At 38.1% G+C, this 22,563-nt stretch overlaps 1 protein-coding gene across 1 annotated transcript; it reads left to right on the top strand.

The window, feature by feature from the left end:
• The first annotated feature begins 1,104 nt into the window (after nt 1-1,104).
• On the top strand, nt 1,105-21,720 carry LOC146456445 (kinesin-II 95 kDa subunit-like). The gene is made up of 26 exons (XM_085092831.1): nt 1,105-1,332; nt 2,981-3,066; nt 3,489-3,593; nt 4,300-4,370; nt 5,335-5,388; nt 7,234-7,358; nt 7,696-7,779; nt 8,114-8,193; nt 8,692-8,761; nt 9,290-9,382; nt 9,794-9,865; nt 10,469-10,529; nt 10,650-10,693; nt 10,889-10,932; nt 11,616-11,711; nt 11,987-12,057; nt 12,745-12,884; nt 14,191-14,283; nt 14,830-14,934; nt 15,505-15,624; nt 16,189-16,307; nt 17,106-17,222; nt 18,046-18,151; nt 18,542-18,681; nt 19,759-19,833; nt 20,627-21,720. The coding sequence occupies exons 1-26, from the start codon at nt 1,330-1,332 to the stop codon at nt 20,745-20,747; spliced, it is 2,295 nt and encodes a 764-aa protein (XP_084948957.1). The 5' UTR covers nt 1,105-1,329; the 3' UTR covers nt 20,748-21,720.
• The last annotated feature ends 843 nt before the right edge of the window (nt 21,721-22,563 follow it).

The raw sequence follows: 22,563 nt of genomic DNA, 5'->3' as shown, positions 1-22,563 counted from the left end.
TCTATTTTTCAAGTTTGGCTGATTAGATCTCCTGTGAGATCCAACGTACAAGCAAGCAGGATCTTCGTTCACGGCTTTTGCAGTTTTTAAAAATTTTATGCAGGTAGACAAGAATAAACGTCAAAGGACCGCGAATAAAAATACTGCTAGCATACGCAGGATTTGTGAAAGATCTAATCAGCCAAAAATAAACATTTAAGTAATTGAATAACTGCAAAACTGATACTGCGTAGCGCTACTGTACAGATGATGAGATCATGACACGTGGCGTAACAGTACAATCTTTTTTATGACTATGTCTAATTTTGGGGCTGAGGCTGAACGTTTTTATTATTTTTGACAATCTGAGCCTGCGAAAGTTCTTAAGCTATCGTAAGTTATATGTTATAGTATTTCAATAAATATACGCGGACGTGACCAAGACACCTGTTACTTGGGTTAATTAGACAATATAGACTGAAGTTTTACGTGCATTGTTTATCCGTATTTCTATACTGTTTGGTCGTAATAAAATTGTGCTTAACTGTCTCTCAGCCTGGATCATGTTACATGTTCTTAAATGTTAGTGCAGTCAATAATAAACTATTAATTTAACTTCAATACTAAAACTGAACTATTTTAAATTTATTTACAGAGATTTAATGGTCAATGCGCCAGTGAGGACTTAGTTTTAATTATTTTTATTGTGAATGGTTCACGGTGGCCGTTGCACTGCGATAAAATGTTAGTAATAAAGCCGAATTTTTGTGAAAGTATTTGCAGTTCACTTTACCCCAGTCTAACGCCTGTTCAGAGATTATTAGGAAGCCAGAGCAAAATTTGTACTTGGATTAGATATAAAGATGAAGGTATCTGACCGTTGACACTGACGCCTACAATCTGTTTTCCTTCTCGTCATACATTTTCTCTAATTTTCGATCATTCCGACATCACTGAAGGTACCGAGAATTTACGAAGGAAAATGAATCAGTATACAGACATTCGAATGTGCGTTCAAGGGTAAAAAAAATTCAAACACTATTGGGGTCAGTAATTTTTGCACAACTTGCAACTCTTGAGGTATGGCGAGGTCTCAAACCGCGAAGGTTTGGGTACAGTCTTGTACTCGGCCGAGAGGGACTTGATACTAAAAAGGGAAAATGGCGGCCTACTGGATTGACGGTCAATTTTTTCGCCGAAAAGAAAACGAAGATACGTAGGTTTGTATTGTTCAGTGTGTTAACATTGATATGGTCGAAAGGGAGCACATTTATTTTCCTGGTGATAAAGTGGATGCGTAACGGTTGGTTTTGAAGACAAGACGGTGTCAAGAACTTCAAAGCAGTCGCCATGGTGAGTCTGCAAACGTAAACTATCATAACTTATTTTTTTATGAAATGAACTCATTAGCTGTTATATTTAAAGCTTCGTATCGCCTTATTGCCGTTATTATGGTTAAACGTTTTTTTCCCTCGCTGGTAAAGAAAAGGATAAATTGCCCATAGCGGATCTTTCACTTTGCAATGTGGAAATTTTGAACGATACGATGTAAGCCTATAAATTATTCGAGCGTCGTAAAAATTCCCAACTTAGCCCTACGCTTGTTAATTATGGGCTTATTTACTTCAATTTAAGCTTAGTTGAACAATTAAGTTTTAATTTTTTACTGGAGATCGTCAATCCGGTAGAAAATTATCCAAGAGATGTTTAACCGATGAATTCAACTCAAGGCTGTTGCCTAAGAAAAATCTCAAGGAGCCCACAAGACCAAAAGGCGATAAATTTAGGAGCCCAACATGCGAAGTTTTATGTGCTGCTGCAAAAATTAAGGTGCTCAGAGCATTTTTGCTAAAAGCGAATGGCATTTTGATCGTCCAACAGTTTAATATTTTCAAGTTGAGTGTTTATCAGATAACTTAGCATGTCCATGTATATGTTGTGGTTCAAAATGTTTTTCAGTTTAAAAATTTTCAGACCAGTTTGATTTTTATTTCCCTTTGTCTCAGACTATGGTAGTGAGTACTGCACAAAGGAAAATAAAAATTGAACTGGTTTGAAAATTATTAAACAAAATGAATTTAAACCACAACAAATATACAATAATTATTAGTGTGAAGACCAAGCCCCATACCGAACCCCCAACGTAATGGACTAGGGTGTTTTTGTCTGACCCCTATGCTACAGACCAGTCCAGCATGGTTGAACCTGCCAAGAGCAAAAGACTCCTGCTGGCATAGTTCTGGGGGTCACAAAAGCTCACAAGCCTAACACATCAAAGCACAATACCACAAGACCTTCTATTGTTAAGGGCTGGTCACACATGATCAGTTGGACTTTCCTCATGGAGCTGGCTTTTCATACCTCAATAGGCCTTATCATGGTTGTTGACGCCATTTAGACGAGTAGGCAAACACATCTTGAAATAACAGTGTTTGTATTGAAATCTGATGTCAAATAATTTTCATAAAACATAGCTTCTGAAAAATTCATGAATTGGAAACCTTTTACTTTAGGCACTATGAAAATGATTTTACAGAAAATAACTGAGGAATGTAGCTGTGCTAGAAAGCATCTAGTTGCGTTTTGACATTTCAATACATTTGTCTGTATAGTGAACCAGCCGTGAACTGCTACTAAAAATAGTTTGTGGGGAAAAAATACAGGGAAATGTATGGAAAGTTCAAAACATGACTGGACACTTTCTGGCACAGGTACATCCCTCCAATTTTTTTTGTTAAAATCCTTTTCCTTGTGCCAAAAGTTCCCAATTCATGAATTTTTCAGAAGCAACGTTTTACAAAAATTATTATACAGTTTTTTCTTGCAGGTAATAATTACTCACAAAAGTATGTAGTTGATCAAAAGTATTCACCCAATGCCTCTGTTGTGGTAAAGCACTCAACAATAAACTATACTGTACATTTAGTAGCTATTTTCAGTGATGTAAATGTAGATCACATTCTCTTATCAGTTTGTTATATCTAAATTATGTTAATTTCAGTCCAGTAAAAAGGCTGGTGAGTCTGTGAAGGTGGTTGTAAGATGTCGCCCAATGAATGAAAAGGAAATAGCACAAGGACATCGAAGGTAAGTAGCAACATCCATTTGTAACACAGAGGAGGAAAGAAACTTCAATTTTTGGCATAGAAATACTGAATAATTGAAGGACCAAGTGCATAATGATCAAATGTGTTGAATTAATCACTGACCCTATTTTGGCCTTGTGTTTCTTGTTAACTAAGGCTTAAAACTAGCAAAGAAGACCACAGAGCAATGTTCTCTTACAAAGTTGAAACCACATGCAAGCATTCAGGCACTTTTTAGCTAAATTTGCTTAAAATTTCGTGACATAAGACAGTTATGCAGTCAGCCCTTCAAATATTAGTCACCTCAAGGAGAGAAGGGAGTCATTGTGATTGACATGACTATCCTTGTCTCTCTAAATCCACTTTGACTAATAACTGTGTCAATTTCAGTATTTTGAATTAAAGTGATTTTTACTCTTCCAGGATAATAGAGATGAACGTTAAGAAAGGAACAATTGAGATTACCAACCCTGCCAAGAAAGAAGAAGTTCCCCGCATGTTCACCTATGACTCAGTTTATGACTGGAAGTGAGTCAACCATTAATATTGCATTGTCTGATGAAATCATTCAAAATAATTGTTGTATTTTGTACTCATTGTTACTAGTAAGAGTATTTTGGCATGGCATTGAACACCAAACCATTCTCTGTTCTTCTACAAGTTTCTAATTTTGTAATACTGAAAAATTGTGGATGTACAAGTAAGCCCCTCTGTAATTTTAAAAACCTTCAATACAACCTCATCCCCAGACCCCACCATCTCAATATTTAGATTAAAGCTGGTACATGACTGTTAGGATTTGCTGAACTAATTTTGATGCACAAAGTAACCACCAATAGCAAGCTGCTTTAAAAATCCTTTCAATTGAACAAAATAAGTATTAATTTTATTTCATATTTTAATCTTTTGTGAGAGATTACCATTTGTACATGTAGATGAGGGTCTCCTATGAAAAAAAAGACATAAAAAAACACTGACAGCATTTCTCTTTTGAGATTGAATTGCTTGTGCAATCATGTGGCCTCTTACAGAACGTGTTCGTCTGAGCAGTTAGAGAAATTATTCAAATGGGATTTCATTAAGATGATGGCTTTTAAAAGGAAGATGTTTACTAATACATGTATCGAGTAACTCAACTGTACCCTGTTAACCTATTGATTGTGTATCATTTGGATTGTTGGCTAAGAGTTTTTCTTGTTGTAAGTTGTTGTTTTTTTCAATTTGTTTATCATAGTTCGAAACAGTTAGATCTCTATGATGAAACATTCAGGCAATTAGTGGATTCTGTCCTCGAAGGCTACAATGGTGAGTTAACACCTCAGACATAATGGTACATGAACTAAATCTTCTTTTGCTAACAATAATGAGATTTCCCAAATAAGAGAGGCATCTCAAGTCAAAAACCCTTTACATAGCTGGCTTCCTGGCCTGATGTATGGAAATTGAAAAAAAAAAATTACTTATTAATTTTTCTTCCCTGCATTTGAGACTTATTAAAAGTTTGAAATTTCACTTCTGTTTGGGCAGTCAATACTCCACAAGACAGAAGACTGGGGAATTTAGTAGGGCTGTGGTATCAATACAGTAAATGCTAGTCTTGTGATTTCTCTATTCCTCTGTCAGTTGTTTCCTGTATTGAGTTGTCACAGCTCTAGTATCCCCAGTCTCCTTTTTTGTGCAGAAATTTCTTTTCAAATTTTCATAGTAGAAAAACATTAACATTTGATAAAGCAAAAAAAAAAAAAAATTCTGTTATTACATACTAGACTTTCTCAAAGTCCATTTTCTGATTTCATGGGAGTCCAGTCAGCTTCGTGACTTCATTGCTTGTCAGTCAATCTTTTGGCACATTAGAAGATCACTCAAGGCTGAAAGTCTATCATTTACACTTTTAATTAAGAAAATTTGCAGAGACCCATGCTAATTGAGCCCTTAAAATTCTTCATGAACTCCCTGACTTTGAAAGTTATCTGGAACACTGTAATGACAGTGAACTTGCATCAGATGCCATAAGTTGCTAATAATAATGGCAGTGAAGTGTGACATGCCGTATAAATTGCATGTACAGAGTTGTATTAACGTTATTCCAATTGAAGGGGTGCGCGGAAGAAGACCCTAAGTGACTTTTGATGTAAGGTCAAATTCTCCTTTTATTTCACGAGCAAAAACAAGAAAATTTGGAAGGAGAATCTAGCAGTTTATCAGAAGTCACTTAGGGCTTTTTTCCAGGCACCCCTTAAATTGACTGGATTCTTTTTATTTTCCTCAGGTACAATATTTGCTTATGGCCAAACAGGGACAGGGAAAACATTTACTATGGAAGGTATGTGTACTGACTGGTGATTGGTTCAGTTGTACAAAGATCTATACTATTTTATTTTATAATACTATAGGTAGATTGTGCAAGATATTTGGTCCAAGCTCATAGTATGAGAATGGCGATGCATTTGACCATGGACAGATAAGGATTTACATGTATATGTGGGAGCTATAGTCTGATAGGATTTTGCCATACAGCTGTATGTTAGTTTGAAAGTCAAAAGATCAATAAAAATGAAATAAATATTAATAGACTCACCCCTGCCTTTATTTATTTCCTGTTGTCTGTTGCAAGTTCTGTTGTAGCATTTTATTTTTGAATCATCCTGTTAAGTTTCAGGATTAGGAAAGAACATCTTAGTTACAAGCAGGCTTTTAGCCAGGATTTTGAAAGTGGGAGTCCAAATGTTATGTGGGCCTTTGGCCCACATAGCATGGTGCCGCAGGCGCCATGCTGCTAGGGGGGTCTCGGGTCATGCTCCCCCAGAAAATTTTGAAAAATTGAAGCCTCTTAGACGTGATTTCCGCGATTCTGACAGCTGTAAACGTCTTTCAATTTACCTATTAAACCGCTGTTTTTCCTTGATAATTTTACTAATCTATCCTTCTCTCAACTTACCTTGTTTAAGATTGAATTATATTTGGGACAGGAACTCCAGTTGTTATGAAGAGTGATTGAAATTTGAAGTTGTCAAGCCATGATTTACACGAAAGAACAGATATGCGTGGCTTTGTTTGTCGAACTGCATTCTGGTCTACAAGTGCCAGTCTCCCAATTTTTCAGAAATGCAACATCTTTTATTATTTTCAGTAAAGACTTTTAATTTATGTGTTGCGTAGTCATTATTTACATTCAGACAATTGGTAGTGCAAAGCCTAAGACCTTTTCGAAGAAAACAAATCTACTCAATTACAACTGTAAGTCAGTTTAATAAAGGTCTAAACTGTCGAACTGCTTATGGGCCTAAATTGTGCGTCATTTGGATTTTATATTCTTTGCGGTTGAGATCAAAACAGAAAGGAAACTCGCTAGAAAAAGTGTTAATATAGAAGAAAAATATTAAATTTTATTAATTTATAGACAATGTTTTGTTACGTTAAGCACAGAAGTTCGTAAATGGCCGCCCAAAACAGGCCGTCGAAAATCTCCCATTTCTGAGAAGTGGCCGTCCTTTGGACGGCTGGACGGCCGCCTGGCTAAAAGCCTGGTTACAAGTCTATTTCAAGTCCTACTGTACATGTACATGTTCTGTATACTGTATTTATGGTACTGGTGTTTTAGTGGTAAATTGTTATTATCTTGATCCTGCTGTTTCCTCCCTGAGACACCATGCAGCCATACAAAAAAAAAAAAAAAAATAGGTCCACAATGCATACATGTGTCTAGTGCTCATAATGGTAATTGAGTGATTGAATGTGTTAATGATTATATGCAGGGTATTACCGGTGATTAGAAAAAAGTACAAGCAAAATGTGAAGGTAAAAATAATGGAAGGGGCAGGAGGGGGGGGGGGGGGGGAAGTGAGCGTTGACTTTATTTTATTGGTCTTCCCAGTAATGATGGTAATCCCATACAAATCCTTTTAATTGTCGATGGTCACATTCATTACCATGCTCTTAGATTGAGATTAGGCTGTCTGTGCTCTCAGAAATGCCCATGCCATAATCAGTGATCTTCATCCAACTGAGTTGTAATCAACTAACATCAGTCTGAGGGTTTCTCTGATGTTTCATCCTGTATGAAAATCACCTGGGCTAAGATTATGAAGCTTTCCTCCCTAAAAATTTTGATTTTGAAGTACAACTGTATTTTCAGTGAATTTATAATAACTGTCTGTTGTGACTACAGGTGTGCGATCAGATCCTATAATGAGAGGAGTCATACCAAACTCCTTTGATCATATCTTTACCCACATTGCCAGGACACAGAACCAGCAGTATCTTGTCAGAGCATCATACCTTGAAATATACCAGGTACAATCAGTATAATAAATTATAATTATAGATCACTTCATTCTCAGTACTTGATTTGCAGGCTTGAGAACTTGCTTGCAGTCTATTCAAATAGCCACCCTCTTGACTGGTCAAATAAGTACATGTAGTACTACAAGATTTCTGTACTAAAATTAATAATAATTATTTTTCATTATAGCTTTTACCGCACTTTCATTTCATTTTGTATTTTTAACATGGGTGTGTCAACCTTGTAATGTGACACTTACTCACTTTTTACTGGCACTACTAATAAAATCTTGCAGTCCTGTTGACAGTCATTCAGTCTTGAAAATTTTATGTTTTTGTTACTCTGTAGGAAGACATCAGAGATCTGCTGTCCAAAGATCAAAGTAAAAGGTTGGAACTCAAGGAAAGACCTGATACTGGGGTTTATGTCAAGGTTAGTTGAGTTAGTCAAGTGTCCATTAAAAAAAACTACTCTGCTATTTTACTTTCTACTCAAGTAAAAATAATTTAAATACTGAAAAAAATCAAACAGGAAGTGCTTGTCAATTTGTTTTTTTACAATGTGTTATTATGCCTATGATGCACTAGCCTGCACTTGCTAACTTAGTAGACCGCTGGCCACTTTGATGAGAGTACCACTGACAGGACAGGACTGCTAAGCTTGTGGTTGTTAACTTGCAATGGTTAAATATTCATTTAAGGGCAGTGTTAATCATGCATAAATTTTCTATTGATTCACAGAGATATTAAATATTCATTAATTATAGGATCTTCAGTCATTTGTATGTAAGAGTGTGAAAGAGATTGAGCATGTCATGAATGTTGGCAATCAGAACCGAGCAGTAGGGTAAGTTTTTGAGGTTTGTTATGTGAACAGTATGTGCTCAATCCACTGTACCAAAAAAAATGGTGACTGGCACATTTTACCCATAATTCTCAGCATACAAAAAGCCTAAAAATGCACAGAAAGGTTCTAAAAACTTCAAACCTCTAGCATACTCAATGTTGTTAGTACGGGGACGAATTTCTCAAAAACATGACTTTCTATGTGCCTAATTTGGCTGTGTTATGTTTGCAAGGTATTGTGGTAAAATGTACAGCTCCCAACTTTTTTCCGTACAGTGGATTGTATAATACATTGAAGAATTTCAACATTTGTAGCCCTGGAAAAGTTTAAAGAGGTGTTTTAAGTACTTGGTTGGAGAATGTGACCTAGGAAACCCAATGTAAGGCATGAAACCCACCCTCTCCATAACAAAAATAATCAGATTGTTCTTACTAGTATACTTAAGTGTATTAATTACTGAGTATTAATACTGAATAGCATAGTTTTTCTTTTCAAAAGGGCAACCAACATGAATGAGCATTCGTCCAGGTCCCATGCAATCTTCATCATCACAATTGAATGTAGTCAGGTAATTGGAATTAATTTTATTATAATATTAGACATACTGTAAAAGCCCTTCAAAGCCCTTGGGGTTTGTACTTACATAATCTCATACCTCAAGGGCAGGTTGAGAGAGGAAACTTAATGGAAAAAGGGGTAGGACATAATTATTTTGAATAATTTTGGCACTTGTGTTATGTTTTGCCCAAGTAGTAGCGCATTCTGCAGTTTCATATTTAACACTTTTTGGCATTTTTCTAACAGTTTTAACTTAAAACCTTTGTTAATTGTCACCGCTAAATGGGGCTGGGGTCAGCCTTACTAGTGTATTGCCAGGGGAGTTTTCAAAAAAAATCTTTGGTTCAACCAATTGAAATGCAAATGATGCGTGTGTGTCAAACGGAAATTTTCTGAAACAAGCGGACAACCTTTGGAGGTACTCTACTTTTTCTGTTCCAACCGACTGGAATGGAAATCACTGTTTCATTTGAACAAAGCTTCTATTTCTACTTTGTTGTCTTCTTGCATCATGACATGAGTTTATTTGATCTTGCAGCCTGGGGCAGATGGTGAGAGTCACATACGTGTTGGTAAATTGAACATGGTGGACTTGGCAGGCAGTGAAAGGCAGGCCAAGACTGGAGCTACGGTATGTACTTCTTTTACTTGCGTACTAATTTCATAACAACAGCATGTTATCAGATACTGCAGTTCCATGTAGCTTTGATAAACAGGCCTGTGATGATAAAAAAAAACCGAGTACTATAAAATGTTGGTCCATTTGAGGGGACTCAATCTTCCTTTTCTTTCCTCTTTGAACCTTAGTACAGCTGTACATGTATTATTGAAGGTTCTTCAGTGCTTAAATGTCACTTATTTAGTTAACAACGGCTTTGAAAAAAAAAAAATTAAAGCTGCTTTCATTTAAAGTCCTGATTTTCTTTCTCATTATCTGAGTTGTCACTTGAAGGGACTGCGAGCAGAGTTTGTGGATCCATCAGGCAATAGTTCTAAAAGAAATATTAATATGTGTGTAACTTATTTCTGCTGTTATTTTTAGGGGGAAAGACTCAAGGAAGCCACCAAAATCAATTTATCTCTTTCTGCACTCGGCAATGTCATATCTGCCCTGGTAAGTAGCATCTTGAACAACATCAACTGACCCAGAAAAAAATCACCCAATTAACGGTTATCGGTCATTTCACTAAAAAGTTTTTTTTCTTCAGCTAAACGTCGGTCTTAATCATGAACATACCCTGAACTTCTCACTAACTTTTTTTACCCTTACCCAAGCAAGGCGTTATTGTAACTAATTTAGGTCCAGTTGTTCAAAGCACAATTAAGCCAATGTATAAGCCAGGGTTTTTTTTTTGACGCAGACGATGCGTGAAATCCGTTGTTGACAGCTAACCTTGAGCTGAAGATGATGATTATCGCTGACTTTGCGAGAACTCATCGATATGAATTTTTCCAAAAGATTTTCGTCTTTGATTGCTTCTAGCTCAAAATAACTTTTAGAAACATTTTCAACGAGCGAGAATTAAAAAAAAAAATCAGCTAATTACTTTGAATCGTGGATTAGCGTTAATCGCCTTTCTAACAACCGTGCCCTGAACTGTTATGGGATCAGTGTAACATTGATGACTGGTAGCCTGTTCCATTCAAATTGTGGTGAACGAAAAGATTGTATGGGTGGAAAAAATTGTTATTTCAATTCATTAATTTTATTTCCTAGGTGGATGGTAAAAGTACACATATTCCTTACAGAGACTCCAAGTTAACGAGATTGTTACAAGGTAAACCTTCTAAGAACTGGATCTCTGAACTAGAATTTTCTGATTGGTTAATGTAAATCTCTGGGGAGAGCAAGTTTGTGAAAATGTACTTGTTTGTCGACCTTTCTTTGTTTTGTCCAGATTCTTTAGGTGGAAATGCCAGAACAGTTATGGTCGCGAACATTGTAAGTAGCAATTGTTTTATTATGAGCTATTTCTGTTTGTTTACCCAGATTTCAATTACAGTCTATACCAATTCTTTGTGATGAATAACGTCACTATTGTGGGATTTTTTTTACTTGTGGATTCTGTTGATTTTGATGAGGTTTTTGCATATGTTGATCATGATTGTGTACGCATTTCTATATGATGTTATTCAGGGTCCTGCAAGCTACAATTTTGAAGAAACTATCACAACATTAAGGTTAGATTGCATAAATACATTAATATATAAGCTGTACTGGTATGTGCAGTGCCAAAGGATATGGTTTTTGAGCTGTTTTCGGCTAAAATAGGGTATAAATTCCATTTTTGTCTGAAAGTCTAGATTGTAGAAACCAAGTCTGAAATTGAGTATGAATTTTAGAGGCCAGGTCTAAAAAAAGGGCACCGGGAAATAACATATTTTGTTCTGTAATAGGATCAGGGTTTGAAGAACTGAGCCCCACATCACCACCAAAAATTCCGAGGTGTACCCCACCCCCCTGGGTTGTTTAAGCCTTCACGAGACTCGTGGCTCACCTTGCCGGAGCTTATCCAAGAATTAAGTGGGTAGGAGCATTCTACTCCCCCTGGATGGGATGCTAGTCCATCACAATTCACGTTTCCCGGCACCCATTTGTACTCCTGGGTGGAGAGAGAGAAGGTGCGAGAGTAAAGTGCCTTGCCAAGAACACAACACAGTGAGCCCTGCCCAGGCCTCGAATCTGGACCACTTGATCCGGGGTCCGACGCCCTTAACCATTAGGCCACCCCTGGCTTCTCCCATGAATTTTGGTCCCGTTCTACAAAGCCAAACCAGGTTCAAGCTTTGCATGTTATCTTCTCCTTTTAGAAGGCAGAAAAATTAATTTGATTAAAATGTGATGATTTTCAATGTTACAACAGATACGCAAACCGTGCGAAGAACATCAAGAACAAACCAAAGATTAACGAAGATCCCAAGGATGCCTTGCTGAGAGAATTTCAGGAGGAGATCGCTAAGTATGATCATCATGTATAGTAGATACGCCATTTCTGCCGTAGGGGAGTAATCATGGATAGGGGCAGACAAGAGATATGCGACTTGATAGAGCTTAATACAGTATACAGTTGAGTTGAGCTTACATGTAGTGTATAGCTTCCAATGAAGAGAGAGGAAGACCTATGCCTGACACCGTTTCTAAACATGACGTAGTTAATTTTTTGTTTGTTTGCGGTAATCTAAATGTGCGCGTGTTTTTTTGCGTGGAAAATATTTTCTTGATTGTTTCTTACAGATTAAAAAGAGAGTTGGAAAGGCGCGGGGGCGGAGGAAAGAAGGTTAAAAGGAGAAGGCAACGAGAAAACGGTGAGAACTAAGATTTGTTAATTGTAATTTCCAAAGAGTAAGCTTAAACGGCAAGGACGTACAGGGCCAGTCTGGTGAATTAATACTACGCTTCTACTTGAATCCTATCTATTTCTCCATTGAACTTACCCTTGTTACCAGAGGTTTAGTATCGCGCGACGCGACGACTCGGGATCAGCCGGAGGCCGATTGTCGTCGACTGAAGGCCGACACCACAAGTGGCTAGTCTAAAATGTCAGCCGTTAGGGGTGGAGACGGCTGTCATTTCAGACTACACAAGTACATACATACATAGTTTATTCACATTTCCAACATTTACACGTACAAATAATATTGCATTTGTTGTATAATTATTTAGAAATTGTTACATACAGATTTTTAGTCACATTTTACACCAAATATATTTTCTTGGTAAGGAAATGCCTAGCAACTAGATAACCGCAAGGTTTTCGAGCTAGCAGCTAGTTCTGGCCAACCCACGAGAAAAAATAAATAATAAAGTCATAATAAAGACAGCAGAAGACTTTGACCGGAGCCGGAAACCAGGCAAGAAAAGCCTGCAGCCTGGGCTAAGGGCTTAGTTAGGACTGAACTTCCACATTAATTTAACACAAAACAACTAAGGGCGAAATGACCGGTGACCCACCTAAGGCCTGATGGTTCAATAAAGTTTGTTTTTTTCAACAGGCTCAATCGAAGAAGATGAAGAAATCGAAGAAGAGGGCGAAGAGGGAGGCCAGAGTGCAGATGATAAAATCAAAGCTGAACAGACCAAGCTTGAAGAGGACAAGAAAGCGCTGCAGGATAACCACAGTATGATGGCGGAGGTTTGTATCTACCATGAACCCGCACGCATAATGAAAGCCTTTTCGAGTTGAATGTAGCTTGGAGATACCTGTTGGGTTTGGAGCAATCAGCATGAATTGTTTATAGTAGGATATGTTTATGTCTTGGCTTCACTGCCAATGTCAGACGACCTCCCAAACAAACTTACTGTACATGTGTCTGACTTTGCTGCAACAGGTTCTGTTTTAGTCCCTTATTCACGCGAAACACGCGAGCGCTCTTATGGTACAAGTTGGGAGTATCTGTTTAAACATCAACATCGAGTAGAGAGATTTAGAATTACACCATGTTTATCCTTCATTTGCCGTTCGCAGTTTTCAGTTTCTCAGTAAAATTGAGTTGTTTTGTCCTAGCATCAAAGGTCAGAAGTATTTTGCACTATTGTCATTTAAGTACTCATTTTTTTCAAGAAAACATAAACGCGAATCTCAGTCACGTTTGCCGTTTGCCGTAAACGCGATTCTCTATCTCTCTAATTTCTGTCGGGAAACAGTTCAGTCTTTTTAATCCAGCGAACGCGCTAGGTAAGTCCATTTGTGCGAGATCGATGAGAAACCGAGTGGGCTTTCCATTTTATCAAATTGACCAGTCTAACCAACTGCTGTAAACTGATGGAACGACATTTTACGATCAAACCAGACCAAACGAGAAAAGTGGCCCTTACCATGTTTTATTCCTTTCCCCAATTCCTCACATAAGTGAAAATCAACTGAAGAGAAGTAGGGCAACGAAACGGTTTGTCAAAATGGAACGGCAAATTTCCGACCGACTGGTCCGATCGGTCGTCGTCAAAGTGGACCTCCTTCAAAAGTGGTCCTTTTGCTTTCCGAAATTTTCCGGCCGGACCGAATGTCCAACCGAAATTTCCGGAACTTTTGGCAGGATGGAAATTATTCCGAATGATTGGCGTGATCATTGCGCTAAGGTTGATTGCTGTTTAATGCGTTAAAAATAATTTTAGTTAGAACAATGCCATGTGTAGATATGGGAATACCTCAATAAACTGTTGTTGTTAGCTTGATTATTGAAGTTATGTAATGTACTACAATATGTGAATATGTAAGCAAGTTATTGTTTTGCACGTGAAAAGCGTCGTCTTACCGAAAAAGCGATTATAGACATTATAAGAGAGGGGTGGAGTGATGTTACATGATGTCGATCGTTACAGTTGAATGTAAAACGTTAGCAGTTAGGAATAAAAATGAAATACAGTATAACGAAGGACGTGTGGATATTCCTGAAACTGAAGAGCACTTATGTTTCGGTTTCCTTTTTTCTTTTCCTAAGGAAAAAGAAAAGCTCATGGGTGAAATCCAGAAGAGAGCACAGCTGTTAAAAAAGCAACAAGAAGCACAAGGGGCTTTGAAGGCGAAAATCAAGGTAGGTTAACCTCTCTTGATGAGGTGAGCTCAGCTGTTTCCTCATTCATCCCACATCAGCTTTATTTAGAGCTTCGTTAAGCCCAACACAAACAAAAGACGCCGGCAGCATATTGTAAGTTGAAACTTGGGTCAACCTGCCACTCAGTGCTCGAGGGTATTTGCAAGGACTTGCGACGCGTTTGGTTTCCTTTGAACAAGCTGAAATTCGGCCGACAGTCAAGGCAAGCTTTTCCACTGTATTGGTATATTTTGGTGTAACGTCGAGTGAGAGGCTGCATTGACATGGCCTTGTGAATAACGTGCATGTCACTTGCATCTCCCATGCGAGTCTGTTTGGACCGTTGGATCAACCAAGTCTAGCAAGGTGAAACTTCTTACCTTGCATGCGTTGAATTTAATATCTTTGTTTACCCTAAGACATTCACGAAGGCATCTACACCAGGTTTCTATGAATAGATATGAAAAATATACAGTTTCCATCTTTTCATCCACTTCAACTTGCAAGTGTACTGAAGATAATCGTCATACGCCTTTTCTCCCGCAGATGATGGAAAGCAAATTGCTGGTTGGAGGGAAGAGTATTATCGATAAGACTACTGAACAGGAAAGAGCGCTGGAAGAGCAGAGACGACTTATCGCCGAACAGCAGGTATAACTGATGAACTAACTAGTTACAAAGAGTGTACTAGTGTGTCGTTCCTCTCGCTTCCTTGGTTACGTAGAGTGTTATGTTACGCCCGTATCATAATCCCCTGAAATTTATTGACACCTGAAAAATATTAAAAGAAAAAATGCCTGCGGAACTGTTTTCAGTTTGCATGACTGAGTTGCTCCGTTCAACTTTCCATGACTCGCAAGTATTTGCATGCGTACTATTGACCATTTTAACCTCTAACAGTAATACTCCGTTTGACGTTTATGTAACGGAAGTATCTTCTTCCTCGGGTCCGAAAATAACCAGGTTCCGTGATTAAAAGCAAAAAAAATAATAATAATAATAAAAAAGTTTTACAAAGCAAACGGTCGAGACACTATTAATGTATTAATGTATTTATCTAACGTGTTAAAAAAGGAAATGTTTCATCGCTGCGTTTATTTTTTTAATAAAAATGAGTTGTGCACATGCTTTCACTTTTGTGACAATTCTATTGGAATGGATCGCACCACCTGTGATACAATTTTTTTTAAAACCGTTAAACGTTTATTGATTTTCACTTAGCGGCGAGAAAGAGAGATGCAGCAAAAGCTCGAGGAAAAAGACGAAAACACAGTGGAAATAAAAGAAACGTTTTCATCTCTTCAGCAAGAAGTAGATTCAAAATCTAAGAAGCTTAAAAAGGTAAGTGTGTTTAGATTGTAAAATGCTGATCCTGACTGGCGTTGAGTGACCAAGCGGTGGACAGATCGTGAAGGATTGAAGAGCGAATTTCTGAGGTCGATTAAAAAAAAAAGGTTAATAGCATTGGTTATGAGATCCGCCAAACCTCTTGGTTTAATCATTTTGTTGGGAGTTTTTTTTTTCTTGAGTTAATCAAATTTCGGTAGGCTCTGAACTGAGAAAACTGACCTGTCCAACACAAATTCTGTGAAGTTGACTCTCGCTCAGTGAGCATTGTCAAAGGGATCGTAAATTGAGAGTGTTCGCTTCTTGTTTTACGGAAAACCTTAACCTCTCCTTTTCAACGGTTTGCCGTGTATTACATAAGAGTTTTTTACTAAGCTGCTTGTAAACACACATAAATGTAAGTTCTTCCGAGGCTTGAGTGGAAACCGCAAACGACAGTATGGTGAATTTATTCTGAACTCACTTTTGAATTTAACTAACATGTAACAATGTTTTACTAACCGCAGATTGTCAGTATTGAACATTTTACTGAGTATTCCTTGGTTCATTCTGTTCCAGCTGTTTGTAAAATTGCAAACCATCCGGTCAGAGATCGCTGACCAGCAAGAAGCGCACATTCGAGAAAGACAAGAGTTGGAGCAGGCGCAGGAGGATCTCACAAGAGAGCTGAAACTGAAGTGAGTAGCTGATCAATCTCCAACTTCTCTTTTGATAAAGAATAAAGGACGGAGCTCATTTTAAACCCTCACAGCAAAGGTCAAAACCAAGAGGCTATTTCCGAGTTGGTTTGAATCTCATTGTGAAAGGGAGGCCTCCTGGATAGTTTTAAGTATAGTTTTATTCAAAATAAACCATTTTCATGATGGCGCCATTTGACTACAACTATCAGAATTCATTTCGTTTTCCCTTTCAAATTCAAATTTTGTAATCCCAGTGGACAGCAAAGAACAATAGCTCTAATTTGCACGAGAAAGCAAAAAAATGAAGGATTCTGGTAGTTGTAGTCAACTGACGCAATAGTGAAAATGTCCTATTGATTTTCGCATGATAAGCTTTGCACGTAGCCTCGCTTTCGTGATGAGGTTTAAAACCACTCGGAAATGGCCTATTATTTGGGTCATTGTTTAGTTTCACGGACTGCCATGGTACAGAGCACAGAAATCACAGTTTTAAATGGTGGCTTTAACTCGTGTCCGTTTATGCGGAAATCCTTAAGTATGACTTTTCAATACTTTACTCTGCTTTAGTGCCGTTTATTATCCTGTTCAAGTTGGCTCTAACCGTTGAGTCTATGGTTTCGGAAATCCTAGAAGGTTACCATTCAAATGAAAGCTACTGAACAGTACTTTGCTGTAGTGTTACTCGTTCAACAGATTTAAAGCTAAACACTTAAGGAATAACAGCAGTTTAAAGACACAAAGTTCACAGTGCTTCTTCTCCAACTGTTGATTAACAAAGATGACTTTCCATTTCAGAACGTTGATAATAGAGAACTTCATTCCTCCAGACGAAAGAACGAAACTTACAAACCGCGCGGCGTACGACGAAGAAAATGAAGAATGGAAGTTGAAACCTTCCTCGCAGAATTCCAGGTGATGGGAATGTTTTGGCTTCTTTCAATGAGTTGCTATTAATTTCCTTTGCAAACAAGTACTTTAGTTCAGTTTCGATTTTTGACAGAGGCATCGATACATTTTTTTAAAGAAGCATCGGTTTTATGCTTTTGCTGTGTTCTGGTTATTACTTGTGAAATTTGGTGTGGAACACCTGAGATAAAAAACTTTTCGAGCGTCCCTTCATTTTCTCGTCCATTCGATTATTATATTTGAACAAAACTTGTAACATCCGGACATTTCCGGTCATGTTCCGAAGGTAATGCCAACGTGAATCTTTCCGAAGACTGCATTTGAAGGGGAAAAACATGTTACCCGGATGTTAGCGAATGACTAATCTCGTCTATTTTCATGCGAAGATATAAATTTGTTTGTTATACCAAATACGCAAGAACCCTTGTTTTCGCTCAGGATGCCCTACACTTCTCCGTGTTGATATATTTGTCGTTTCCACTGAAACATTAGGGACCCTCAGATATGACTAGGAGTACGAGATTAGTACGAAAACGACTTTTCGAATCTAGTTTGCGTGGTTTACTAGATAACCACTTATCACACCAATCTTATTTCCAAGGTCTCCTTATCTGTTCTGTTCTGAGGATCAGTGATTGATTTGAAATTTGAAAGTTGTCCTCGTACTTTGATCTGAAGGTCCCTAATGTGAACATTTTTCGACCATTTTACGACAATTTGGGAATGCGAACATCGACGTGAACTCTATCCCAAGGTTGTCAAAGATGTTTAGATTTCAATCTAACGCTTTCGTCTGATTCAACATTTTTATATGCCTTGTACTGTACAGCCAGCAAGCTATGGCCAAGAGACCCGTGTCAGCTGTTGGTAACAGGCGACCTATAACCGAGTACGCTAAAATGGCTGCGGCTATGGGAGGCCATATGCGATACAAGGTAAGGGAATTAGCCCAATTTGACACAAGCCTACTGTGCCTTCAAATAAAACGAACATTTTGGCGGTCACCGTTCCTTGTAACCATGCACCGATCCACAGGGAGACTCGTGGCAAGTTATGTGAAGCTCCAGTACCAACATGGATATTCTCCTTACTCCCTTCCCTATATTTGTTATGATACAGTTTGTGAGAATTTGTTTCAATATCAATCCTTTTGGTGATTATTCGCCTTATTCTTTTCACCAATATGCTTGATCAAGTGGTGATCATCTGAGGAGAAATTAGAAACTGATCACTGTTGGGAGTTAAAGGTTTAATAGAACATTCACATTCGTGTCAAAGTGAATACAGTCTCACCGGCTACATCTTCTTCAATTTCTTATTTCAAGGCCGAGAACATTATTATGATCGAGCTGGACATGCCGAACAGGACAACCAGGGATTATGAAGGGCCTGCTGTGGCACCTAAAGTACAGGCTGCCTTGGATGCTGCTCTACAGGATGAAGACGATCTTACGTTAGATGCTGAGTGAGTGTGCACGCTTGGTTTGTTGTTTGTCCACTGCCGTCGGTTACTGATTCATTTGGGCAAATAGACTCCATTATTTGGGAAGGTCTTGTAGAAGTAACCGATAGATTATCTAGGGTTATTGGTTTATTCCGTCATGTAAAATTAACAAATCGACGGCAGTGTTCTATGGTCTATACTGTTTTATTAAAAACTGCATCATTGTATAATGCAATTCGAGGGATTTGATTGGCTTAGCGGCCATGGTATATGAGCAATTATACCATGGCCGAGAAATGGCGACCATTAAATTGCCTTCTGGTCGTTCTTGCACAGCGAAATCAGTAAGATCTAGCAATATTTCTCGGTTGTTTTTAATAAAACAATTATTCCACTTGCGCTTGTTGGATATGAGATGATTATAGCCAACTCGGCGCTACGCGCCTCGTTGGCTATCTATCATCTCATATCCAACGCGCGCTCGTGGAATAATTGTTAAATAGACCATAAAATGACGTCAGAAAAATATTCAAAATCCAAGTGGTACCACGAGCCGCAGGCGAGTAGTTTGATTGCCAAGTTTTGAACATTTGAGCACAGGAAACTGCCGTCGATTTGTTTTTCTGCAATAACATGGGAAAAGTACGAGCGGAATTGCCTTTATTTTCCGTTGAAGCAGCGCGCACGTTACATCTGACGTCATTTTTATTGTCTGTACTCTTAAAGATAATAGCTACGAGCCAATCAGCGCGAGGGAATTTTGTCAGTTATTGTAAAAAAAAAACTATTAATTCGTTGGTTGGGTGGATGGATGATTGATTGATTCCTGTACGGGTTAGTCGATGGTAGAATCCCCAAGTAACCAAGAGAGACTATAGACTGTTTTTCAATTGAGTGTCGTTTAACCGAAGCCAAAGCTATAACTCAAACCATTCACAGCTGACGCGAAGCAACCTAATAACCCAATAACTAGCGTGTAGAAAATACGTTTAACTGGTGCAAACACCGAGAAAACGATTTCGAGGAAGTTGCAATGAGTTGTTTCGATTTCACTTCTAAGACGGCCTCCAGTTTAACGTTATTTATTTCCTTTCCTAGTGCTCTTCTTAGCAAAACTAAAGTGAAATCAAAACGGCGTGATAGACCCGACCAAAGCGAGCGACCAAAAACAGGGTAAGTGAAGTGTCTGATGCATGTGCAGTTTTTACAAAGGACTTAAACTACATCGACTTTAATTTAACGATGGTCAATCTGTTTTTCATGTTAAGTTTTGACACAGAATGGAATTTCTGGTGCGTGTGCAGTTTTTATCAGGACTTAAACTACATCGACTTTAATTTAATAATGGCCAATCTGTTTTTCAGGTTAAGTTTTGACACAGGATAGCTTATTTAACTTTTATTTTAGTCAATTTGTAAACACCAGTTATTTGTATTTAGTTTAGTATAGACATACCTACCCGCTTCGGCTAGCTTCAGCTATTTGCGGGTGGGTATATAACCAGCTTGTAACTGTCTGTTTTAACAAAGTGTTGTTGAATAGCATTTCTAATTGTTACGTCTTCCGATTGTTTAGTACCGCTTTTTTCTTGTATTTTTAATCTTTCACATGCACATTCACAGTGATGGGAAACCTTTGTGAATTATAAATAAATAAATAAATAAATAAATAAATAAATAAATAATAAATAAATAAATAGATAAATAAGTACGTGGTCATAAGATGACACCCTGCATTTTGTGCCTTCTTATCTGCGGATATCAGAAACTGAAGTAACTTCAGTTCTTCGTTGTGTTTTTGAAACCAACGTTAAGTGCAAATACATGTTATAAAATAAAACAAAATGTTTTAAATATTCTCCACTGTAGCCGGGCTCGTGAGTTCTTGTATTAAAGACGTAAGAAGTTTGATCTGTACTCGCCGTGTGTGCCGTGAGCTTATTTTATTTGATGACTGTTTTTCTTAGGCGCAAGAGTCGAGGTCCTCAGATGTCAAGTCAGCAGCAGCAGCAGGGTTCATCCGAGTCCTCTCTGTATCCAACTGCCAGAGGTCTAGTGGCACAACAGAGGAGAGTGTTACCACAGTAACAAGACTGCATGTCAAATTATCCATTTCCTTGCTCCTCGATATTCTCATCCTCGAAGCCCCAGGGGGAGATAGTTGGGTCAGGACGAAGTCCAAACGGCTAGGTTTGACTTCCTCCTGACCCAACTACCTCCCCCAGGGGCTCCGAGGATGCGATATTCCCCCAAAATACATTGTACAGATTTCATGTGGAAAACTTTTAGAAATTTTTTTTTTTAAAGGAGGGTGCCTCCTAATACAGAAGTATTTTTGCGCAGTTTATAGCTATGCGGGAAAAGCAGATCTTAGCAAGGGCTAGTGGAATCCAAAAAGAAAATTGGGGGCAACCATGCATTTTCTGAGAAAATTTACATGCAATTACATGATTATGGGTAGCCAAAAAAATGCGTGGCTACCCATTATTTTCTTTTTGAATTCCGCTAACCCTTGCTAAGATACGCTTTTCCCGAATAATCATCAAACACGCAAATGTATTTGTTTTAGTTTCTCGGACTATCCGAGACGCGCATTGCGTGTGTGCAGTGAGGCACCGTCTTAAGAAAATTTTCCGACAGAGGCCATTGTAGACTTCAGGTTGGCTTACACTATGACTAGCACACAGGCACAACCTGCGATCGGATTCTGTTTGCGTTTTGCTTTCTAAACCATTCGCGCGGGATGGATGTAATAGTCTGAATAGGATGGTGTTAAATTTTCTTTCTTTTTGCTTGTGTTACTGCACTGAATTGCTGGCTGTGCGAAGTGCAAAATAATAATTGTTTAAAGAAATACAAAATTGAATTCGAAAACCTGGACCGTGCCTGACATAAAATTATTATCTTCTTCCAAGCGAACTTTGAATTCTTCTGTAATGCAAAGTGTTGGGGCCATGAGAGAGCGTGCCATTTGTTCAGACCATGATTACTGTAAATAAGATAATATTCCGATAAACAGTTAATATTTATTTCAAAATAAAGAGAATCCTCTTATTGAACTTATCTTTGCTGTGAAGATTTCTGTCAAATTTATTGCGTCTTCGGCAAGAAATGCGTTGTAAACAGTAACAATAAAATGTGCCGGGGAGGGGATGGGGGCTCTGCCAGAAAGGGATACCTTTTTCAGGCTGGAGGTATATAAAAGGGTTGAAGTATAGAAAAAGGTAAGGAAAACGATCATTTAGGTAAAACTATGTAAAACGACCTGTCAATTTCTCTCGAACAGAAGCAATGAATAGAGATGCAGTTTTTCTGCAACAGGAATGTGAAAGGGGTACTGTTTTCTATAGAAGATAATGAAAGGTTACCTTATCTTTCAAAAATGCTATTTAAAAGGGTAAGTGTTCGGACCTGGGGGCGGAGCCTCCTAACATAAAACTTTCTTGAGTGTTCCCCCTCCCCAGCAAATATGTCGCAGAACCTCGCAAGTCTCCCCTCTCGTCACTCAGAAAATAAACCTCAAGGCATCTAATTAATAAACATGAAAGTCTGTCGATTTGAGATGCACATGTGATGCAATTTGCCAAGAGCACACTCTTATCATACACCAATATTGCTTTCCTTCAGGAAAGTTCTGCCATTCATGTACTTCTATTCGCGTTGATGCAAAGGCAATCGTGCAACATCCTTCAAACAACAACAGTTGCAAATGCATGCGTAGTGACACAGCAATAATTTCCAAAACTAATCTCTTTCAATTACATCGATCTTTCCTACTTATAATTTGTCCTACTATATACACTTTCTAGATAAATGCATCTTCATGTTCTATTTTGTTGGGCAGTTACTTTTTTGAATCTCATCAACAATTCAACAATCGCCAGGCTCAATTATTCCGTAATAA

This window comes from Pavona decussata, unplaced genomic scaffold (genome assembly GCF_977016875.1).
Source record: "Pavona decussata unplaced genomic scaffold, jaPavDecu1.1 SCAFFOLD_254, whole genome shotgun sequence".
Taxonomy (NCBI): Eukaryota; Metazoa; Cnidaria; class Anthozoa; order Scleractinia; family Agariciidae; genus Pavona; species Pavona decussata.
This window is presented reverse-complemented; position numbering and strand designations above follow the sequence as displayed.